At 49.2% G+C, this 19246-nt stretch overlaps 1 protein-coding gene across 2 annotated transcripts in view; it reads right to left on the reverse strand.

The window, feature by feature from the left end:
- Nucleotides 1-300: 300 nt before the first annotated feature.
- Nucleotides 301-19246, reverse strand: part of Znrf3 (zinc and ring finger 3) — a 161808-nt gene continuing 142862 nt past the window's right edge. For both annotated transcript variants that reach the window (XM_069994603.1, XM_069994604.1), the window contains exons 3-9: nt 13859-13933; nt 12937-13068; nt 11545-11655; nt 10004-10171; nt 7059-7161; nt 5002-6717; nt 301-4222 (exon numbers count right to left, since the gene is read on the reverse strand). In XM_069994603.1, coding sequence (XP_069850704.1) covers nt 4176-4222; nt 5002-6717; nt 7059-7161; nt 10004-10171; nt 11545-11655; nt 12937-13068; nt 13859-13933 — 2352 coding nt within the window. In that variant the 3' untranslated portion in view covers nt 301-4175. The remainder of the gene's footprint in view (nt 4223-5001; nt 6718-7058; nt 7162-10003; nt 10172-11544; nt 11656-12936; nt 13069-13858; nt 13934-19246) is intronic.

The following is a 19246-nucleotide window of genomic DNA, read 5'->3' on the forward strand; positions in this document are numbered from 1 at the left end:
CTAGATGCTTGGAGATGTTTTACCAGGCAGGAAAAGACCTAGCAGATGAAAACAGTGGTTTAGATACAAACTGTTTCTGATTAAAAAAAAAAAAAAAAGATAGTCAAGGTTCCTGGTCATTTGTTACTACTTTCCCCAGCTCTCTCCACCAAAACGCAGCAGAAAGCCCACGTCTGCGCTCTAATAATAGGAGGAGTTAAGTGGACATTCCCACATGCTAGCTGAAGTTCCAAGCAGTGGCAAGCAACTTCATAGAATCTGAAGACCTTCATCAAACAGAGCAAAGACAACATATAATACATACTTGATAAAATTGTATTTTTTTTACAGTCATTTGTACAATTTGTTACAAAACCATAGAAGACTACAACTTGTTTTAAATCATTTTTGGTCTGCAAATAGGTAAAATCTGTGTGCAATTATCATGTATTTACAGGGCCTTGTGTTAGTCATTTTCAATGATTATTCCAACAATGTCACACTCTCAACATAAGACATGGCTTAAGATAAATATATTAGTAAATAAATATTCTGAGAACATATTTCCATAAATGAAATGTGCTGCTATACATATACAGAATATACATAAGTTGTTTTCTAGCTTTTAAAACATTTTTTTAAAAATGGTAATGTTGGAAAAGAAAGAGCCCTTAGACCATTTTATTACAAAAATCTTTACAGCAAAGTCTTTACAAAATCTCTTTTAAGTGCTGTGGGAAAACTTAAAAAAAAAACAAATACAAGAAGTTTTAAAATAGTGCCTTGTTAGACCATCACAATAGTTTTATATAAAGAATAGAAAAAGGCAGTTCTGTTTCAAAGACAATCTTCTTGGTTAGTAATTATTTTTTAGACCTCATTTTGAAAGCATTAGTCCTGGGTGAACCTTGAGACCAGAAGCACATAGGGAGGGTCTGAGCCTGGGACCGCATGGGGAACTTAATACATGGCTTCGGCTTGAAGGAGTGGGAAAGGGGCTGAGAGTTAAAGCCAGTTTAGGGATGGGAATGTGGCTTAGTGGTAGAGCGCTTGCCTAGCACGCATGAGGCCCTGGGTTCAATTCCTCAGTGCCATACAGACAACAAAATAATAATAGTAAAAAATAAAGCCAGTTTAGTGAGGCTGTGTCCTCAAAGAGGTATGTTGTTGGTTAGAATGCCCAAACTGCCATTTTCCGCAGGTTCGAGAAGTCTGCAGTTTAAAGGGCTGTCTTACTCTCAGAGTTGGGCCCCAAAACCACATCCTCGTAACACTCAGAATGGAAGATGGGGTGGTTCTTATGAGAAGTGGGACGTTCCATTTCCATGGCTACATCACAACTCACCAGAGTCCACTGAAAAAAGATACCTGTCACCATTACTGGAGTCTTAGAACTTCCTAGTAGGTATTCATTTAAATGGTGACAAAAAAAAGGTAGTTGGTTATATTATTCTGAAAACCTCTCCGATGAAGACAACAAAAAGAGGGTTGATGTTTAAGTTTTTAAAGTTTCATTTTTGTTCCTACCTACCACTCAAACTATAAAAACATGCTTTCTTCTGTTATCTGAAGCGATCATTCTTTTAAGTGAAAACTGGAAGCATGTGTATTTGAATCAGTTCAGTGACAGCCAAATTCTCTACTTAATGCTTAAGGCTACAAAGTGGTTTTTCCACATAGGACTATACAGAAAGCAGGTTTAGGGATATGTTCTAGACATTACAGTATACTAGGTATTCAAAGACATTAAAGAAGAAAGCAAGCAAAACCACAAATAACAACAACAACAAAAATCTCAGTAAGAAGTTGCTTTTTGCAACTTAAACCATTATTACATCAGCCAGGTTCCAGTGGCTCATGCCTATAATCCTATTTTGGAGGTTGAGATCTGATGATTGCCACTTAAAGCCAGCCTGGGCAGGAGTCTGTGACATTATCTCTAAATACACACACACACACACACACACACACACACACACACACACACACACACAGACACACAGACACACACAGACACACACAGACACACACAGACACACACACACACACACACACACACACACACACACACAGCCATATCCTCCCCATTTCCTATAGTAATGCAAGCTGTTATCCCTAGTAGCAGAGGCTGCCAGCAGCTGAGGTGCTTCTCACACTCAACCAACAGGTTTGTCAGGCGCAGCCTGGGAAGGCAGCACAGATGGGACTGTACAAATCTCACCACAGAGACTTCCTAAACAGCAAATGGCTGGATCATTTGATGCTGGTATTTCTTTGTATTAAATGCTGGTTAGAAATAAGCAAATTGCCTTGTCATAGGCTGGGATTTTAAAGAACAAAGTATTCTGATACAGTGAGATTCTCTCTTCAAACACTCTGGGTGACTTCCTGTGAGCCAGACTGGAAGAGGGGTCAGCAGTCTCCAGACCCTATTTTCCACGTACAGACAGTCAGGCCTGAAGGATCCTATTCTATAAAAGAGCTGTGAAGAGCCATGAGCCCCAATTCTTTCAGATGACAACAAATACCTGGTAAATGAATAAAAGTGACCAGAAAAAGCAAATACAAGGGCTAATCTGATTGTGTCCTATAAAAAATATATATGATATATCTATATATCATATATAGATATGAATGAATAAAAGAACAAGGCTACATTGGACAAGAAGGATGACAATCCCTGATCTGAAATAGTTTTAAATAGATTCTCTCTCCCTTTTAGAAATGAAACATTAAAAAAAAAAAAAACACCAAAAAAGATTTGTTTGCATTTTTTAAAACTTTCCCTTCCCCTTATTAAAAAAAAAAAAAGCTGGAAAAATACATAAACACCTACCCTTTGGGTCTAAACTATCTGATAGTCTCTCTTGTCTCATGGAAAATCAATACATAATAGTGCATTAGGCAGACGGATAGTAGACGTTTGCAGGTGAGATGAGCAATTTCAGCTCTGAGGCTGAACAACCCTGAAGCGTGCTTCTGTGAAGAAAAGGGATGGGAGATGTATCATTGAACTAAGCTCAGTGCACCCCCCGGGGTGGGGGTCCCCCGCATGTGGCCCCAGGAAGGCAGCCCCAGGAAGCAGCAGCAGAGGGGTAGGGCTACCCCCACACAGACACATAGGCACCCCAGGCCTCTCTGTCCCTCCTCCAAAGGGTGGGGTGCTGCTGGGTGAGCAGAGCCCTCTTTCCCAGCCTCATCAGACACCAGGCCACAAAACTACATTCCTCCTGGGTGTCTGCTCCGCACGCCCTGTGCCCAGCCATTCCTGCAGCCAGAGGCAGGAAAGCCCTTCATATTTTTGCAAAGGATTCCAAAGTGGGGACTAGAGATGAAAGAGCTTCGTTTTCCTTGTCCAAGGAGCCAGAGTAAAGAAACCCAGGAACACTGACTGCCCTTGCTAGGATTTGGACCACTGCCGAGACAGGACTGTGGGCTCTTGTGGCATTGACTTGGAATGATGGTCCAAATGGACAGGTTGAGGATACTGGGCAGATGGGTCACGTGGGCTCCCCCGGAACCGCAGACTCGGCTTGCTCCTAGCCATTTCCATCCACGTCTAAAGGCTGGAGAGGTCTGGCTTCTGTTTGGGATGTTTGGACTTGCCACGAGGAGGAGAGGCAGCTTTGCATCACTCCTCGGTTTGTACCCATATAAGCTAGCTTGACTTCAAGTTTCTGGTTCATTTCTAAGGCAGGTGTAGCCCTGAGCATTTCAAAGGCCTGAGCTCCCTCCTGGGAGACCACAGTATCTACACATGATGTGGTTCATTTAATGCAGCAGTGATTTTTTTTCTCTTTTTCAGCAAAAGTTGGTGGTTAGGGTTCTTTTAAAATATATATATATTTAAATAACTTTTTACATTTACATATAATATCTTAAACAAAACAACAAACAAGCAGAGAACTCAATCCCACACACCTCGGAACCCCAAGCACACACTTTACAAAACAGAAGAGTAACAGGTTATCAGAAGAGGGGAAGGGCTGGAGAGTTTGTCTGTTGGGTTATTCATGGGCCGGGGAGGGAGGAGGGTCTGGCACAGGTGGCTCACATTTTGGGTTGAGGAGGGCTCTTTATTACCACTTTTTATGTGTTTATCAAAGCTAAAAAAAAGTTTTGTTTTTTTTCTTGAGTGAAGTCAGTTTGGAGTCTCCATTCAGTTCCCATTTTCCAGGTAAGAGTCTCTTCTAAGCTCAGGCCCTTGTGCTGCTGCTGCCGCTGCCAGGGCGAGACCCTGGTCCTGGGAGGGAAAGAGAGAGCAACCGTTAGGGAAGAAGCCCTTGGGCGTCATGGAGACGCTGTATGAGAGCAATGCCAGAGCCCAGTGTGTGGAGGGAAGACCCACCCCACCCCCACCCAGCCTGCAGCTTACCCTCAGGTGATAACCTCAGCCGGGGATGACTTAGGAAGTAACAGAGGGGTAGGAATGAACTGGGTGGGCGCTGGAAGGTCCCAGGCTGAGATCAGGTGTGGAACAGCAGGGGAGCCTGCCTGGCATGTAGGAGGAACAGGCCACAGGCTAAAGCAGCAAGCAAGGAGGGTGGGCCGGGCACTGCGCCAGATCAGAAGTGGGTGGCTACGTTGTTTTTCCTCCTGGGGTTCAGTGGTTCACATTTTTAAGATGCTAAAGGTCATGAATGGCAAGTTCTTGAAGGACTTTCTAGTATGAAGGTATGACCTAACGTTTCAAAACGGGCTGCTCTGCCTCCCGCGAACAGAAGGCAAGAGCAGCCACGGGGGACACATCGCAAGGCTCCTTCCGCCTCTGCCCTGCAGAAAAGCAGGGCTGGGCATGGAGACACAGGGGTGCATATGGGAGGGCTGCGGTGGATGCCATGGGGTGGGGTGCTTGCTGGGTATTTGGGGGAGATGGGAACAGGGGTTTGGAGCTCGTAGCCACCCCTCAGGAACAGGTCATGTTTAAGCCAAGGGCAGAGAGGAGTCATCCAGAAAAGGCTCAAGGAGAAGAGGAACGTCACAGAATGGCTGCTCTGGCCTACCGCCGTCTCCTGCGCTCACCTGCAGCCTCAGTGGCCAAGGCGCTGGACTCCTGAGTGTCTGGGGTGGCACTGGTGAGCCTGGGCCTGGGGGCGCCAGCCTCCTCTGGTGGGCAGCCAGGCTGCAGCAGCACCTCGGCCTGGTAGCATGGAGCCCGCTCCTCTTCCTGGGTGTAGCGCCGTGGGGTGTCCAGGCCCAGCACCCCGCTCCAGGGGCCAAGGCTGTGGGTCCCCTGACAGTCTGGGGACAGGCCCATGTCGCAGCCTACATCCTCAGGAATGATGGGGATGCGCTGGCTCAGGTCCTGGGCCCCTGGGTAGCAGCTGGGCGGGGGTTCCTCCGCCAGGGTGTACTGCACACTCACCGCGTAGTCCCCGCCCCCGCCACGGGCCACCTGCTTCTCTTCATAGAAGCAGCAGGGCAGGCCCTCGTACTGCGCCTCGTCTGTCCTGGGCAAATGGTCAGCGTGCAGGCTATACAGGCCCTGCGAGCTCCCTGGTTGCACGTCCCCACCCGCGGGGCCGCAGCCATCATGGAGTGGGGAGCCCAGGAGCAAGGGGCCGCCACCCCCAGCTGTCCCTGCCCCGGGCCCCAGTGGAGAGGCCTGAGGCTCACAGCAGCAGGCACACGATGACCCCTCCCAGCCCCCCTTCCAGGTCCTCCTGAGTTCCAGAGCGGCCCCAGGAGAAGCCTCCAGCCCCACTTCTGAGGTAGAGCTAGTGGGCCCCCGGGGCTCCAGCGAGGAGTTGCTGCTGTAGTTCATCTCCAGGCTGCAGGTGGACAGCTGGTCCCCCGAGGGAGAGGCCGGGCCGGGCCACAGCTCGCCCTGCGCAGCGCCGTGGCCAGGGACGACCTGGAGTTCCTCAGGTGGGGGGGAGCCCTCAAGGTGCACAGCAGGCCCTCGGCCTGAGCCCCCCGCCTCACTGGTGTGGCAGGGGCTCCGGCTGCGGTAGATGAAGGGGTCGTAGTCGCTGCTGAGGGAGCTGCGGAAGGTGGAGCAGCTGCCGTACACGCCCTGGTTGCTCACCTCGGTGCAGTCCACCACGGAGTCACTGGATGAGCAGTGGCACTGGCCCGAGCTGCTGCTGCTGCTGCTGCTGTCGCTGCCCGGGCAGTCAGCCAGGTAGCCGCTGCACACGGAGCGGTGGCCGTGGTAGCAGCTGAAGCTGGACGTGCTGCCACTCTCCAGGTGAGTGGCCGGGGCCATGTGCACCACAGTGGGGAAGAGCAGGCCGCCGCTGCCGCCGCCTGGTGGGAAGGGCCGGGCCGGGCCCCGGGGCGCGAGGCTGGGTGGGGGCTGGCCCTCCTGATCTGGGTAGCTGAGGCCCTGGAAGTAGTAGTGTTGGTACATGGTCTCGTATTGGGAGAAGCAAGCTGCCTTGGAGAAGCTGCGGCCATTGAACTTGGGCCTGCGGAAGGGGTGGGCCGGCGAGTAGGCCCGGTGCTCCAGGCCGCACCGGTGAGTGGCCAGGGTGTGGTCCAGGTGCAGGGGTGGGTAGCCACGGACATAAGCAGGGGTCTGCGGGGAGTAGAGGCTCTGCTCCGCGTGCCGGTCCATGGTCAGCAGCGTGACAGGGTTCCCGTGCGAGTCCATGCTTGTCCTCGTAGGGTAGGCTGGGATGGCGTTGGTCCTGTGCACGCGGCCGGGATAGTGTACCGGCAAGGTGACCCTCGGCTGCCGGCTGCGGGCCAGGTTGCTCGTCTCCACACACAGGGCCCCCGGGTTTCCCTTTTGCTCTGGGAGAAGTGGAGGGAACAAAGTTAAGGCCAGGGTGTGTGTGTCCTCATCTCCCCCCTCCCCGCCCCATCCGAAGCCATCTCCACGCCTGGCTGACCTGCCCCTCTGTGAGGGGGGCTCAGCTGTCAGCTCCCTGGGGCTCTGCCCGGTAACAGCACCAGGGAGTGGACAGAGCCACGTGGTCTCAAACATGAGACTGTCCTGCCCCATCCTGCCACGACGCGGCTGCGTACTCCTCTCTGTGGTCCCACAGGGACACACCCATGCCTGGGCTCGGGTACACGTCAGTACGGCCACCTACTAAGGAGACTGGGGTGGAAGGCCGGGTCACGGCTGTTACCTATGATGTTGTGCCGACAGTGGGGGCAGGTGTGGTGCTGCAGCAGCCATGGGTCCACACACTTCCTGTGAAAGCGGTGAGTACAGGGGATGACGCGCAGCTCCTGCGGAAGGGGGAGGCGGAGAGGGGACACAGGCTATAGGAGGGCGCAGGGGCGCGGGTGGAGGTAGGGGGAGGCAGCCTTGCCCTTTCATCTTTCACAGATGCGTTCTCCCGGGAGGCCTAGCGTAGCCTGTGGAACCCCCTCTCCACGCTGCGGCCTTCCTGCCAGCTTTGCATCTTAGTTGTGTTAAAGGTTTGGTCCTGGCTGGGTGCTGGGAGGTAGGGCGTGGTGGGAAGTTTTTGGATTCTTGGGGACATGATTTGGAAGGGGAGTGTGAAGGGGTCCTGCCTGGGCTCCTTTCTCCTTTTCTTTTCTTTTTTTTCTTTTTTTTTTGGGTCCGGTCATGGGGCCTGAACTCTGGGCCTGGGCGCTGTCCCTCAGCTCTTCAGCTCAAGGCTAGCGCTCTACCACTTGAGCCACAGCGCCACTTCCGGCTTTTTTCTTTTTGCTTATGTGGTGCTGAGGAATCGAACCCAGGGCCTCAGGCAAGCAAGGCAAGCGCTCTACCACTGAGCCACCTTCTTGGTGCTGGTCTTGGAGCTTGAATTCAGAGCCTGGACACCGTCCCTGAGCTTCTTTTACTCAAGGCTAGCACTCTACCACTTGAGCCACAGCTCCATTTCCTTTTTCTTTTCTTTTGGTAGCTTATTGGAGATAAGAGTCTCACAGACTTTCTGCCTGGGATGGTTTCAAAGATTACAGGTGTGAACCATCCAGCCCTCCTCCTCCTCTTTTGCTTTTGCTTTTTTAGTGGCACCAGGGTTTGAACTCAGGGGCTCACCAATGTTCTATCAGTTGAGCCATGCCTCCGGTCTCCCTTTCTGGTGCCCTGTTAACAAGCTGAGCAGTCCTACTCAGCCATGCGCTCCTCCCATGATGTGCTACTCACGAGAGGTTCGATAAAATGGGCCAACTGATTGAGAGCTAAATTCTCTAAAACTGTGAGCCTGCAGAAACCTTTTCTCTTTCTAAGTTGACCATCTCAGGCATTTGCTACAGTAATGGAAAACAAACACAATTTCTACTATCCTCTTCACCTCTAGCTACTGGTCTGCTTCATCCCCTGAGGCAGGAACCCTGGATGGTTTCTTGGGAGAAGAAAGCTGCCTACCCATCTGCTCCAACCTCATTCTTCCCTCAGTGTTAAAAGGGCAGAAGCACAGGGGTGCTTCTGGAGTTGGGGCAACTCCTCTCCTGGAGTTGGGGCACATGCACACCCCTTGTGCCACCTGAGGATATGGGGCTGGGCCTGGTGGAGAGGCCTGGGAACAATCAAGACCCCCAAATGAGGACAAGGAGAAAGGAAGATATCTAACATCTAGGACTTGTGACTGGTGACATGTGGGGAAGGGGAAGAACAAAATCCTAGGCCCCACTGTCACTGGACCCTAACTCTTACCATGGAGCACTTGGTTTCTAAGTAAAGCAGCCTGCATGAAGAGACTGTGACAGGGTTTTCTGGGATAGAACCACCTCCAGAGCTACTGGGCTAAGCATCCTCCATGTTTACTAATTTTACTTTTTTTTTTTGGGGGGGGGGGTCAGTTGTGGGGCCTGAACTCTGGGCCTGGGCGCTGTCCCTCAGCTCTTCAGCTCAAGGCTAGCGTTCTACCACTTGAGCCACAGCGCCACTTCCAGCCTTTTCTGCTTATGTGGTGCTGAGGAATCGAACCCAGGGCCTCATGCATACAAGGCAAGCACTCTATCACTGAGCTACCTTCCCAGCCCCTAATTTTACTTTTGTCTTCCCATTTTCTAATTAGTTCTGCCTGATCAAGTGCCAAGGCTGACATGTGTTCCCTCACATAACCTGTGTGGCCAGCTAGAACACTGGTCAGTCCTGGGCTGCATGGCATAACCACTACAGAGAATGAAGCCTGTAGTACAAATCTGCAAAGCTACAATCTGCCCAGCATGTGAACCCAGGAGTCTGGACCCAAGGTCCATGCAAGAAATTGCCTAGGGCCTCTCTTATTTTCACCAGAGGCCTGCCAATTGCCTGAAATTAATCAATCAACCTGCTAGCTAGGTGCCCTACACTTGAGCCATGCCCTCAGACCTAAGGGTCTGCAATTCAAGTCATTTGCTCTTGAGACTTGCTCCCCGAACTGTGTATATATACACATCTATTTGTCCAGAGATTACACAGAATTAGCAGAATCTTAATGACAGTGTGGTAAATGATGTATGTTGTTCATCTTTCTCAGACGGTGTTTACAAAAGAAAAAGCTACAGGGGAAAAAAAAGGGTGGAGGGGAGTCATCAAATTCCTTGCAAGTAAATACATTGTGTCAAGAGTTTTCAGAAGAGTGATTTTAAAGGAAGCCAGCTTAGGGTTTTTTGTTTGTTTGTTTGTTTGTTTTGGTCAGCTAAGGGGCTTGAACTCAGGGCCTGGACACTATCCCTGAACTTCTTTTTTGCTCAAGGCCAGCACTCTACCACTTGAGCCACAGCGCCACTTCCAACCTTTTCTGTTTATGTGGATCTGAGGAATCAAATCCAGGGCTTCATGTACGCTAGGCAAGCACTCTACCACTAAGCCACATTCCCAGCCTGTGTGTGTATGTTCCTAAAACCACATTTTTAATCCAACCATGTATTTCTAATTGGCTTCTGAAGTCTCCTGCTGTTTGAAAGGTGGGATACTTGTGTGTGGGATTTCTCCATCCAAAAGAAGACATGTTTAGAATGCCTTGGGCTGGCTCCTTGAGGCCTGGAGGTTAAAGCCCTTCAGCTGCTACAAGGCTGGGGGGGACGAGGGCGGGATCATGGTCCTTAGCACCTCTGTGGGCTTGTTAGCTTCCTTCCTCCCCACCCAGGACAGTCCTGTCCTTGCCACTACCTCTCCATCGATGTATTTCTCCAGGCAGATGGCACAGTCAGACGTCGAGCTGCTGCTCAGCGTGTCCAGGGCCCCACAGCTCTCCTCCCGGCGCCCCTTGCTCTTTGAGTTGAATTTTCTGGTTTCCATCTTCTCCAGAGCTTGCACAGCCAGCCTGTTCATGGAGTTCTGCAGGGCAGAGCGTGGGCAGGGTTAGCTGGTTGTTAGTGGTACCAGTCACCCTCATGGCCACGCCCTTCAGTATACTGGGATGGGCAAACGCGGCTCTCTATTAGGCCAAAATGGATTCTTGAGAAATGACTAAAATCTCAGACTCGAATTTGATTTTTTAATGAACTTTACAACTTTGGGGGGGGGTGGAGGGGAGGAGGGGGAGAGCGGGGGGAGGATGGGAATGGATGGGAAGGGGAAACAAAGGAGGAGGCTACAATGCTTGATAAGAAATGTACTCATTATCTTGCCCATGTAATTGTAACCCTTCTGTACAGTATTTTCACAATAAAAAAAAAAGAAAAGAAAAGAAAGAAAAAAAAAACTCAGACTGCCACCGTACCCATTTCCCAGACCCTCTGGGTGTCTGTATCAGCTTAGGCTGTCCCTAAGTGGCAGTACCAACAAAAGTGTCACTTTACAGAGAGGGCAGGGGTCTCCATCACTCGGCCCTGAGGATTCGCAGCTGTGAGAGCCTGTGCTCGGTATCAAGGGTTCCTCCTCTCCACTGAAGGAAGCTGCATGTGGGTAAAAGAAAACTCATGCCAGGCCGGGCGCTGGTGGCTCACACCTGTAATCCTAGCTACTCAGGAGGCTGAGATCTGAGGATCGCGGTTCAAAGCCAGCCCGGGCAGGAGAGACCATGAGACTCCGATCTCCAATAAACCACCAGAAAACCGGAAGTGGCACTGTAGCTCAAGTGGTAGAGCGCTCGCCTTGAGCTGAAGAGCCGACAAAAAAAAAAAAAAAAAAAAGAAAGAAAGAAAGAAAGAAAGAAAACTCATGCCTGGCAGCTGCTGAACAAAATATACTTCATAAACACCTGGCCCTGTTGTGTCGGCAGTGGCCCCAGAACCCCCATGACAACAAAGATGATTCTCTTGGTACATCGGTGGCCCTCGTTCTCTCCTCAAACTTTAGATTTCTGCCTTCCCTGTACCACCCCCCAGGCCTCAAACCTTTCCTCCTATATGTACACAGTGACCTCTGGCAGGGTATCATGTGGCCACCCTGGTCATCACGAATCAAGAGGGCTCATCACAAAGGGCTCAGTTTGGTGGGGGCAGGGCCTGAGAGTCTGTATTTCCTTCAGGCTCTCAGGTGCTGCTGATGCCCAGATCTCTTTGAGGAGCAAAGTTTCAGGGCTCCATGGAAACTACTTAAACATTTCTCCTGCCAAACTAGCTAGGAGTTAGTTTTTGGTCCTCGTAGGACTGGGCCTCTTGGACAGGCAGGGAGCTCAGACCCGCCAATAGCTGGCTGACCATATCCTGGCATTCACTAGCCACAGGGCAACAGGGTCAATGTTCACAGGCTGCTCTGGGTATTACCTGACTGCGCCGCTGCTTCAGCTTGATTTTGACAAGGAGGATAAGACAGACCAAGGAGACCACCACGAAGAAAGCCAGGAAAATTCCCATGTCAAAGTACTCAGTAGGTTGCTGGAACAGAACACAACACCATGAATCACAGCTGCCTCGCTTCAGCTTGGGCACACAGGCCGTGACTCCTGGCTAAGTGGGGGCAAGTGAAGTGGGGGCCCCTCAGTGTGCAGGAATCTCCTGGGGATCTGTTCCCATGTCCACAGAGCGCTCCCAGGTGACGTCTTTGGTGGAGCTGGGGGGTGGGTCTGCAGCAGCCTCAGGCCTCCCAGTAACCAAGGGAACTATGGGCATAGCCGGGGCCTCTGCGAACAGCCCAGAGTGCACTGTAACCAGCACGAAAGACCCTTCCAAATAAACACAAATAATCACATTTATAGGACAAAGGAATGAGTGTCATGTTTTGAGGGAACAGTGATTACTAACCATATAATTAACGGTTTACAACAACTCAGAAAATTGTATGCTGCTTCCACAAATATCAGCTTCCACTACAATGAGTCATATTTACCAGAGTTCTTTTTTTTTCCCCCTTTAAAAAGAAGCCAGCAAATCAGCTCTCCACACTCCCTCTAGACTTAGTCCTTACCTTTTCCCCACAGCACACTGCTATCCTATCACTGGAAGCAGCTTCGCCTAGCACATGCATTTAACAGCAGGGAGCGAGCTTTGCTAATAGGAGGCTCACATGCGAAAGAATCACCAACACGGACTATTCCACGGCCCATGTGGAGGGCCTCAGACATACACGAGGTTCCAGTCCTAGGTTCCTAGCGGCTTTCAGCCTGAGGCTGGGGGCAACATGCCAGGTAAACATTAACTGCCAGCATACTGAAGAGAAGCTGAGCCACTCTTGTTAGTCCAGAAAGTCAGTTCCTGCTGAAAGCTAACCCTTCCATACTCAACTGCGAGGGAGACTTAACAAGGTAAACGATGGGAAGAAAAGAGGTACAGGAAGCCAAGTGCTACCTACACTCTGCCTTTTACCCTTCTCAGTTTGTTTCTTAGAGAGAGAGAGAGAGAGAGAGAGAGAGAGAGAGAGAGAGAGAGAGAGAGAGAGAGAGAGAGAGAGAGAAAGACAGAGACAGAGACAGAGACAGAGACAGAGACAGAGACAGAGACAGAGACAGAGACAGAGATATGGGACGGGAGAGAAAGAACCTATAGACTTCTTAGATTAGTCACCTCTGTGTTAAGGTTTACCAAATTCTCCACATAGGAATCTGGTTGAAAATTGTCCCTGGTCTCCTGTCTTAGCTCAACCTGCAGGAATCAGGGACTTGGCACTGTAGACACAGGCATGGGGAGGGGCAAGAGAAGCTGCCTGGCATGGACACTCACTCGAGGGGCGCGGTGCTGGATCCTCGCTCGAGCCACTTTCTGCTTGTTGACAATGTTCATCAGCTTAATGGCGTCTGCGCCCTTCACATAAACCACTGGCCTCTTGAGTGGGTCTTCTGAGCCCTGGTTTAGCTGAGGAAGGAAAAAGGGCTCTGGTTAAAAGGCACACTTACAGAAGCAAGAAAGCACCAGATATGTAGTTCAGAGGCACAGTATTTGCCTAGCATGCTCAAGGCCCTAGGTCCCATCCCCCTTGACACCCTATGGAGAGAAAGAAGAGGACTGGAGGAAATAAACACTGAGTCTCTGTCTAGAAATCCTTGAAGCCTTCAAGTGTTATAGTCTTGGGGTTCCAGGAAAGACAAGACTAGGATGCTTGTTTTATAAGATGGGTTAGGAGAGAGAGAGAGAGAGAGAGAGAGAGAGAGAGAGAGAGAGAGAGAGAGAGAGAGAGAGAGAGAGAGAGAGAGAGAGAGAGAGAGAGAGAGAGGGAGAGAGAGAGAGTGGAGAGAGAGAGAGTGTGTGTGTGTGTGTGTGTGTGTGTGTGTGTGTGTTGTGTGTGTGTTCAGTTGTAGGGCCTGAACTCTGGGCCTGGGCGCTGTCCCTCAGCTCTTCAGCTCAAGGCTAGCGCTCTACCACTTGAGCCACAGCGCCACATGCATGCAAGGCAAGCACTCTACCACTGAGCCACCTTCCCAGCCCCTAGAATCTTTGAAACTCCCCCCCATCCCCATTTCTCTGGCTCTGAGCGCCTCTCCACACACCTCCCTCAGGTATGATGTTCAAACACAGACATCTTGCTTCAGCAGACAAGGACAGAGGCTCTAAGATGAAGGTGCCAAGACAATGACCAGCCAAGCTAACTAAGGGAAGTGCTTCTCTCAGGCAGATGGCAGGGAGAGCTAGTGCAGCCCGAGTTTACCTGGTCAATGGCTTCTGGGTTTTCAGACACATCAAAGATGACTGCTGTGGCTCCCCTTTGCACGGCTCGCTTGGCCTGGAGGGGTGAGAAAGAGCAGGTTGGCAAGTCTGGCCCCCTTTACCCTCTCCGATTAAGCTTGTATTCCAATGGTGAGTCACATAAATGAAAAAGGGAGAAATGCTACCTACCTTGCACAGTTACGCTAAGAACAGATAACTCAGAATAGGTAAAAATAGGTAACTGGGCACTCATTATATGTCTGTGTCCTGAGCAAGGCCAAGCATTGAAACCAAGCTGTGAATCAACCACCTGTCCAGGCAGCATAGAGGTATCAGTTTCAGTATTTTCTGCTTTGAATATAGTGCCTCCTGTAGCCAAAACACATGCCCCTTTGGTTCATCTCTTGCCTGCCTTATTTCCTTCCTTCTTCCTGCCTTCCTATGTCACCTAGGTAAAACAGCATATTGCCTATTTCTGAACGAATCTCAAAATGGTCAATTTTAATAAGTGACAGAAGCTGAAGCCCTTTGGGGAGACTGTTGAGGGGGAAGGCTATGCGAAATAATTGTAAATGGGGATTTAGAACAGTTGGCTGCCAAACCTGGCTGCACATCAAAAAACCACTTGGGAAGTTTGTAAAGCAGATTTCCTGGCTCAAACCACAGAGACTGATTCAGCAAGGCTGGAGGCAGGCCTAGGAAGCTGAGTTCTATAAGCCTGCGAAGAGATGCAGAAGTCAACCATAGATCACACAGATGAGATGAGAAGGTGTAGGAACAAACAAGAAATGACAGATTTGTTTTTCTTTCTTGGGGAGGGGGACATGGAGGGAGAGGATTCCTTTCCATCCCAATGCACCTTCTAATTTCACATCTAGCTAACTGGGCAACAAAACAGAAGCACAAGATATAAGACAGGCACTTGTTTTTAGGAGCTAGAACCTTGTAAGGGAGACGTGTGTGCACATGTGCATGCATGCGTGTGCTGCACGTATGTGTGTGCCTTCTAAAAATGTTGGGGAAAACAAGACAAAAACTAGCTTGCTAGAAGAGCAAGTGATTGCTTCTGCTCAGAGTTCAAATAGCGTCAGCATGGGGGCCAGGTACTTGGGAAAGAATGAAAATCTGAATTACTACACAGGAACAATCCTGTATACTGGTGGCAATGAAAGAAAGGGAGCCTCAACAATGGGCTTGATCAATGTCTCCATTTGGCCACTAGAGGGCAGTCTTGCCCCATGGCTTTCAAGCCCATTCACAGTACTAGGTACCAAATAAAACAGCTACGGGGACAGAGCACATTTAGGAAACTCTAGTGCTGTGTTGCAGAATCTGTTCTTGTTCTGCAAGGGACTTTTTTTTTTTTTTTTTTTAAATATTGTGCCAATCCTAGGGCTTGAATTCAGGGTCTGGGCTTTTGTACTCAAGGGTAGCACTGTGGGACAGGCACCCCCAAAAAAGACATTGTGCTAAACAAAACATAGTTTACTTGCCACACAGAAGATGACCCCCAAAACCATGCTGATGAATAAGACTATCAAAATTTAAAACTATATCTTTTTATTTTCAATGCCAGTGCAGGGGCCTGAACTCAGGGTGTGTGCTCTCCCTGAACTTTTTCACTCAAGGCTAGTGCTTTACCACTTGAGCCACAGCTCTCTACTGCATGGGCCCTCAGATTTCAGGAGTAACTAGAATTACAGATAGAGCCACCGGTGCCCAGCCTTTAAATTTTTTAAAATTGCAATTTAGTATACTTAGTCTCCACTGATAGTACACAGCACCGATTTCATACACTATGCCCAAATCCTATCCTGGGCAAGTTATTCCATGTTTTGTTTTTTATATTTCACTTTCTTGTGGTACAGGGAATCCAAACCAGAGCTTTGCACGTGCTGGGCAGGCACTAGACCTCTGGGCTGCAGCCCAGCCCTTTAGTTACTGTCTTTCAATTCCAGCCTCAATTTCCTCATCTGTAAAAGGAAGAGGTGTCTGCCTGCATCACCATGACCAATGTCCCTTCGGCTCCCAGTCTTGGGCATTCAACTGAGAACTCAGGAGGCTTGAACTGCCAAGGCCCTGTCACCTCCCTCTGATAAGAAGACATGGGTGACACAGAGTAGAGAGTGGAAGGCCCAGGGGCCTTGCTTTCTTCATGACGCTGCTTCAAGCCACAGGCCCACAGCTTGCGGGCTGCACTGGTAACCGCAAGTAGGTGTTTGTGTTTCTGCTCAGGTGGTATCCCAGGCTGCTTCCCAAATTCTTTCCTGAGACAAGGAAATAAACAAGGCCTCTGTTCCTCCTCTTAACTGTTCATTCCAGGATCCCAGCATATCAAACAGTACCCGCAGGGAATGTGGTTCAGATACGTCCTGATGAGGAGTGCCCATGCCTCTTGCTTTTGATGCCGGCGCACCTGGGGAGTCTGGCACAGGGGATGAAAGGCCGCGGGATCTGGGTAGGGAATGCCTTCCCAGAGGGCATCTCCGGGAAGCCACGCAGCCACGAGGCCCCCAGGCTCTGCAGGGGCCACAGGAACATGGGTGTCTCCAACGACTTGGAGGTTCCTGAGGAGGCATAGCTCCTTTGGGACAAGCTTCAAAGGTATTTTTTGTTTGTTTGCCTTTTGCAGTGCTGAGGATTGAATCCCAGGTTTCATGAACAGCCAGCACGTGCTCTAACACTGAATCACATCCCCAGGCGTGCGTGCGTGCGTGCGTGCGTTGGTACTGGGCCTTGAATTCAGGGCCTTGCACTCTTGTTTAGCTTTTTCACTCAAGAATGGTGGCTCTATCACGTACGCCAAGCCTCACTGGTGGCTTTGAACCATGACCTTCAGGTCTCGGGCTCCTGAGGAGCTAAAATTATAGGCATGAGCCAATGGTGCCTAGTAACCTGGTTTCTACAAAGAGGGCAGGTAGAGAATAAATACTTAAATCCCATTTATAGCTTGACTTGAGGTACAATGAGGCTAACACAACACACAGGGATCCAAAGGTAAGACCTATGGCTGAAAAAAAATGTTTGCTTTTCACAGTTAATTCACTTTATTTCTTTTCCGTTTTTCTCAGTCTGAGAGACTGGGACTCAAACTTGGTACCTGTGGTTGCTTTCGCTCATTGGTTAGCACTCTTCCAACTGAACTATGCATCCGACCCCAGTTATAAATGATTAAAAATTACATTTAGCTGGGCACTTGTGGCTCACGCCTGTACTCCTAGCTACTCAGGAGGTTGAGATCTGAGGACTAAAATTCAAAGCCAGCCCAGGCAGGAAAGTCCATGAAACTTTTACCTCCAGTAAAAGCACTAGTCCTGAGCAAAAAAGCTTAAGGACAATGTCCAGGCTTTGAGTTGAAGTCTCAGGACTGGCACATACATACACAAAATAAATTGTTCCTAAAAAGACCAAGTGGCAAGAAGGAGAAGGGAGTCAACCCAGGATCCCACTGAGAGCTTGCTGGTCAGCTGGCAATGAATTTAGAGTTGACTCTGAAGGTCTGGGTATAGGTGAGTGGGAAAATGCTTGCCTAGCATGCATGAAATCCTGAGGTCCATCCCTTGGGGGTGGGGTGGGGTGAGAGGAAATAGGGGGGAGGGTAGAGGGGAGGGGGAATGGGAAGGGAAAAGAGGGAAAGGGGAGAAAGAGATTCTATCATTCCCAAAATAAATTAAAAAATATAAAACACTGCTTTGGTCACATTTTCCCTAGTGGCCCTCATTTTCAGTTTACAATTTGATAAGGCAAAGTCTTTTACACAATTTTCCTATCTTTTACCCAATTTCCTATTTTACCTTAAGCCAGAATATTATCTCCAAACAAATCTAAAACTCCAGTTGGGAGATGAGCAGTCTTAGGATTACCAGAAACTATATGCTGTTGAATCTTTTGAAAGAGTGGGAGGCCAGAGCTAGGCGAAGGTCTTGGTAAACCTGGTTACACTCTTCAACTGCATGACCAGGGGTGCAAGGAAGAACAGAAGGCAGTGAACTCAGCAGGAAGAGGCGGTAAGTCCTGGTGAGGCTTAAAGAGCAGCCAAAGGCCTCACCTTGATGACCTTGGCCTACCCTTGCCACGAGGCATCTTCCCATCCTTCCCCACTCCAGCAGGAGAACAGCAGCCCAGCGGCAGCAGGTAGAATATAAGGTTGTTATGGTGCTTCCTAGGGCTACAGGCGACATTCCTAGCCACTGAGCCAAGTTAAAGGGAGAACTCCTGCACATTACATGTGCAAATACATTTTGCAAAGCACAAAAATTGGATCTTAGAAGGCAGGGCCCTTTTGTGGTTGGCACCCCATGATAAGGGATGTGTGTGTACATGCGCACACACACGTGCCAATGCTGGCGTTTGAACTCTGGGCCTGGTGCTCTCACTTGGCTTTTTTGCTCATGGCTGATACTCTTAGAACTTGAGCCACACTTCTGACTTTATGCTGGCTCATTCAATACATCTCTTGAATTTGCCTGGGTTGGCTCTGGACGGTGATTCTCAGATCTCAGCCTCTACAGTACCTAGGATTATAGGCATTTTGAAACTGCAAACAAATATTTCATCTATCACCTGCCCTCATGTCCCAGCTTTTAATGCAAGTTTGGTGTGTGTTCTTCCATATTTTTAACCCATCTATATATCCAAGAATACGAATATATATATATATATATATATATATTACATGCACCAAAATGTAGTAATCGGTGTACACTGTTTTGTGCTCTGCTGTTTTTTTTTTTTTAACAATTTATTCAACAATTTCATATCATTAATATGCGGGAAAAGGTTCATTTTTCTTAGAAGCAATTCTTATTACCCAGTTACATTGTTGTGCAGAACTGACTTAATGATTGTCTTCTGCCAGGCAGGGAGGAGACATCTCCATTCTGTATATAAACAGTGCTGTATTCACCTCATGCTGCTCACGACCTGGTGGCTCTGAGCAGTCCTATACAGAAACACCTTGCTTGGACATCAGGCATACTTTCAGAGTCTAATTGACAAGATTCCTAAGAGCTACGAGGGAGTTTACAGACCATCTTTGTACTACACTCCATCAAGCCAAACAAAGCAGATCACCCTAAGATACTGTCTTCTACTAGTTACTAGTAAGCAGGAATAGAGCTTAAGTTGGTATTTGTATCGCCATTTATTAATTTAGCTGTTCAACAGTACCCATTAGCCTGTTAGCACATGTGCTAGGCTCTGGACTCAGTTCTAAACAGTGACAGCTGGGTCTTCATGCAGCACCCGGTAATGCTGTGATGCCTGCAGCAACGCTAGTGTACACCTATCTAGAAGCTGGGGGAAAGTCAGTGTTTAGTTCCAAGGGCAGTGGGAAGAAGATAAAGAATACAGGATCAGGGCTGGGAATGTGGCTTAGTGGTAGAGTGCT

This window comes from Dipodomys merriami, unplaced genomic scaffold (genome assembly GCF_024711535.1).
Source record: "Dipodomys merriami isolate MVZ:Mamm:240054 unplaced genomic scaffold, mDipMer1.0.p SCAF_45, whole genome shotgun sequence".
Classification (NCBI taxonomy): Eukaryota; Metazoa; Chordata; class Mammalia; order Rodentia; family Heteromyidae; genus Dipodomys; species Dipodomys merriami.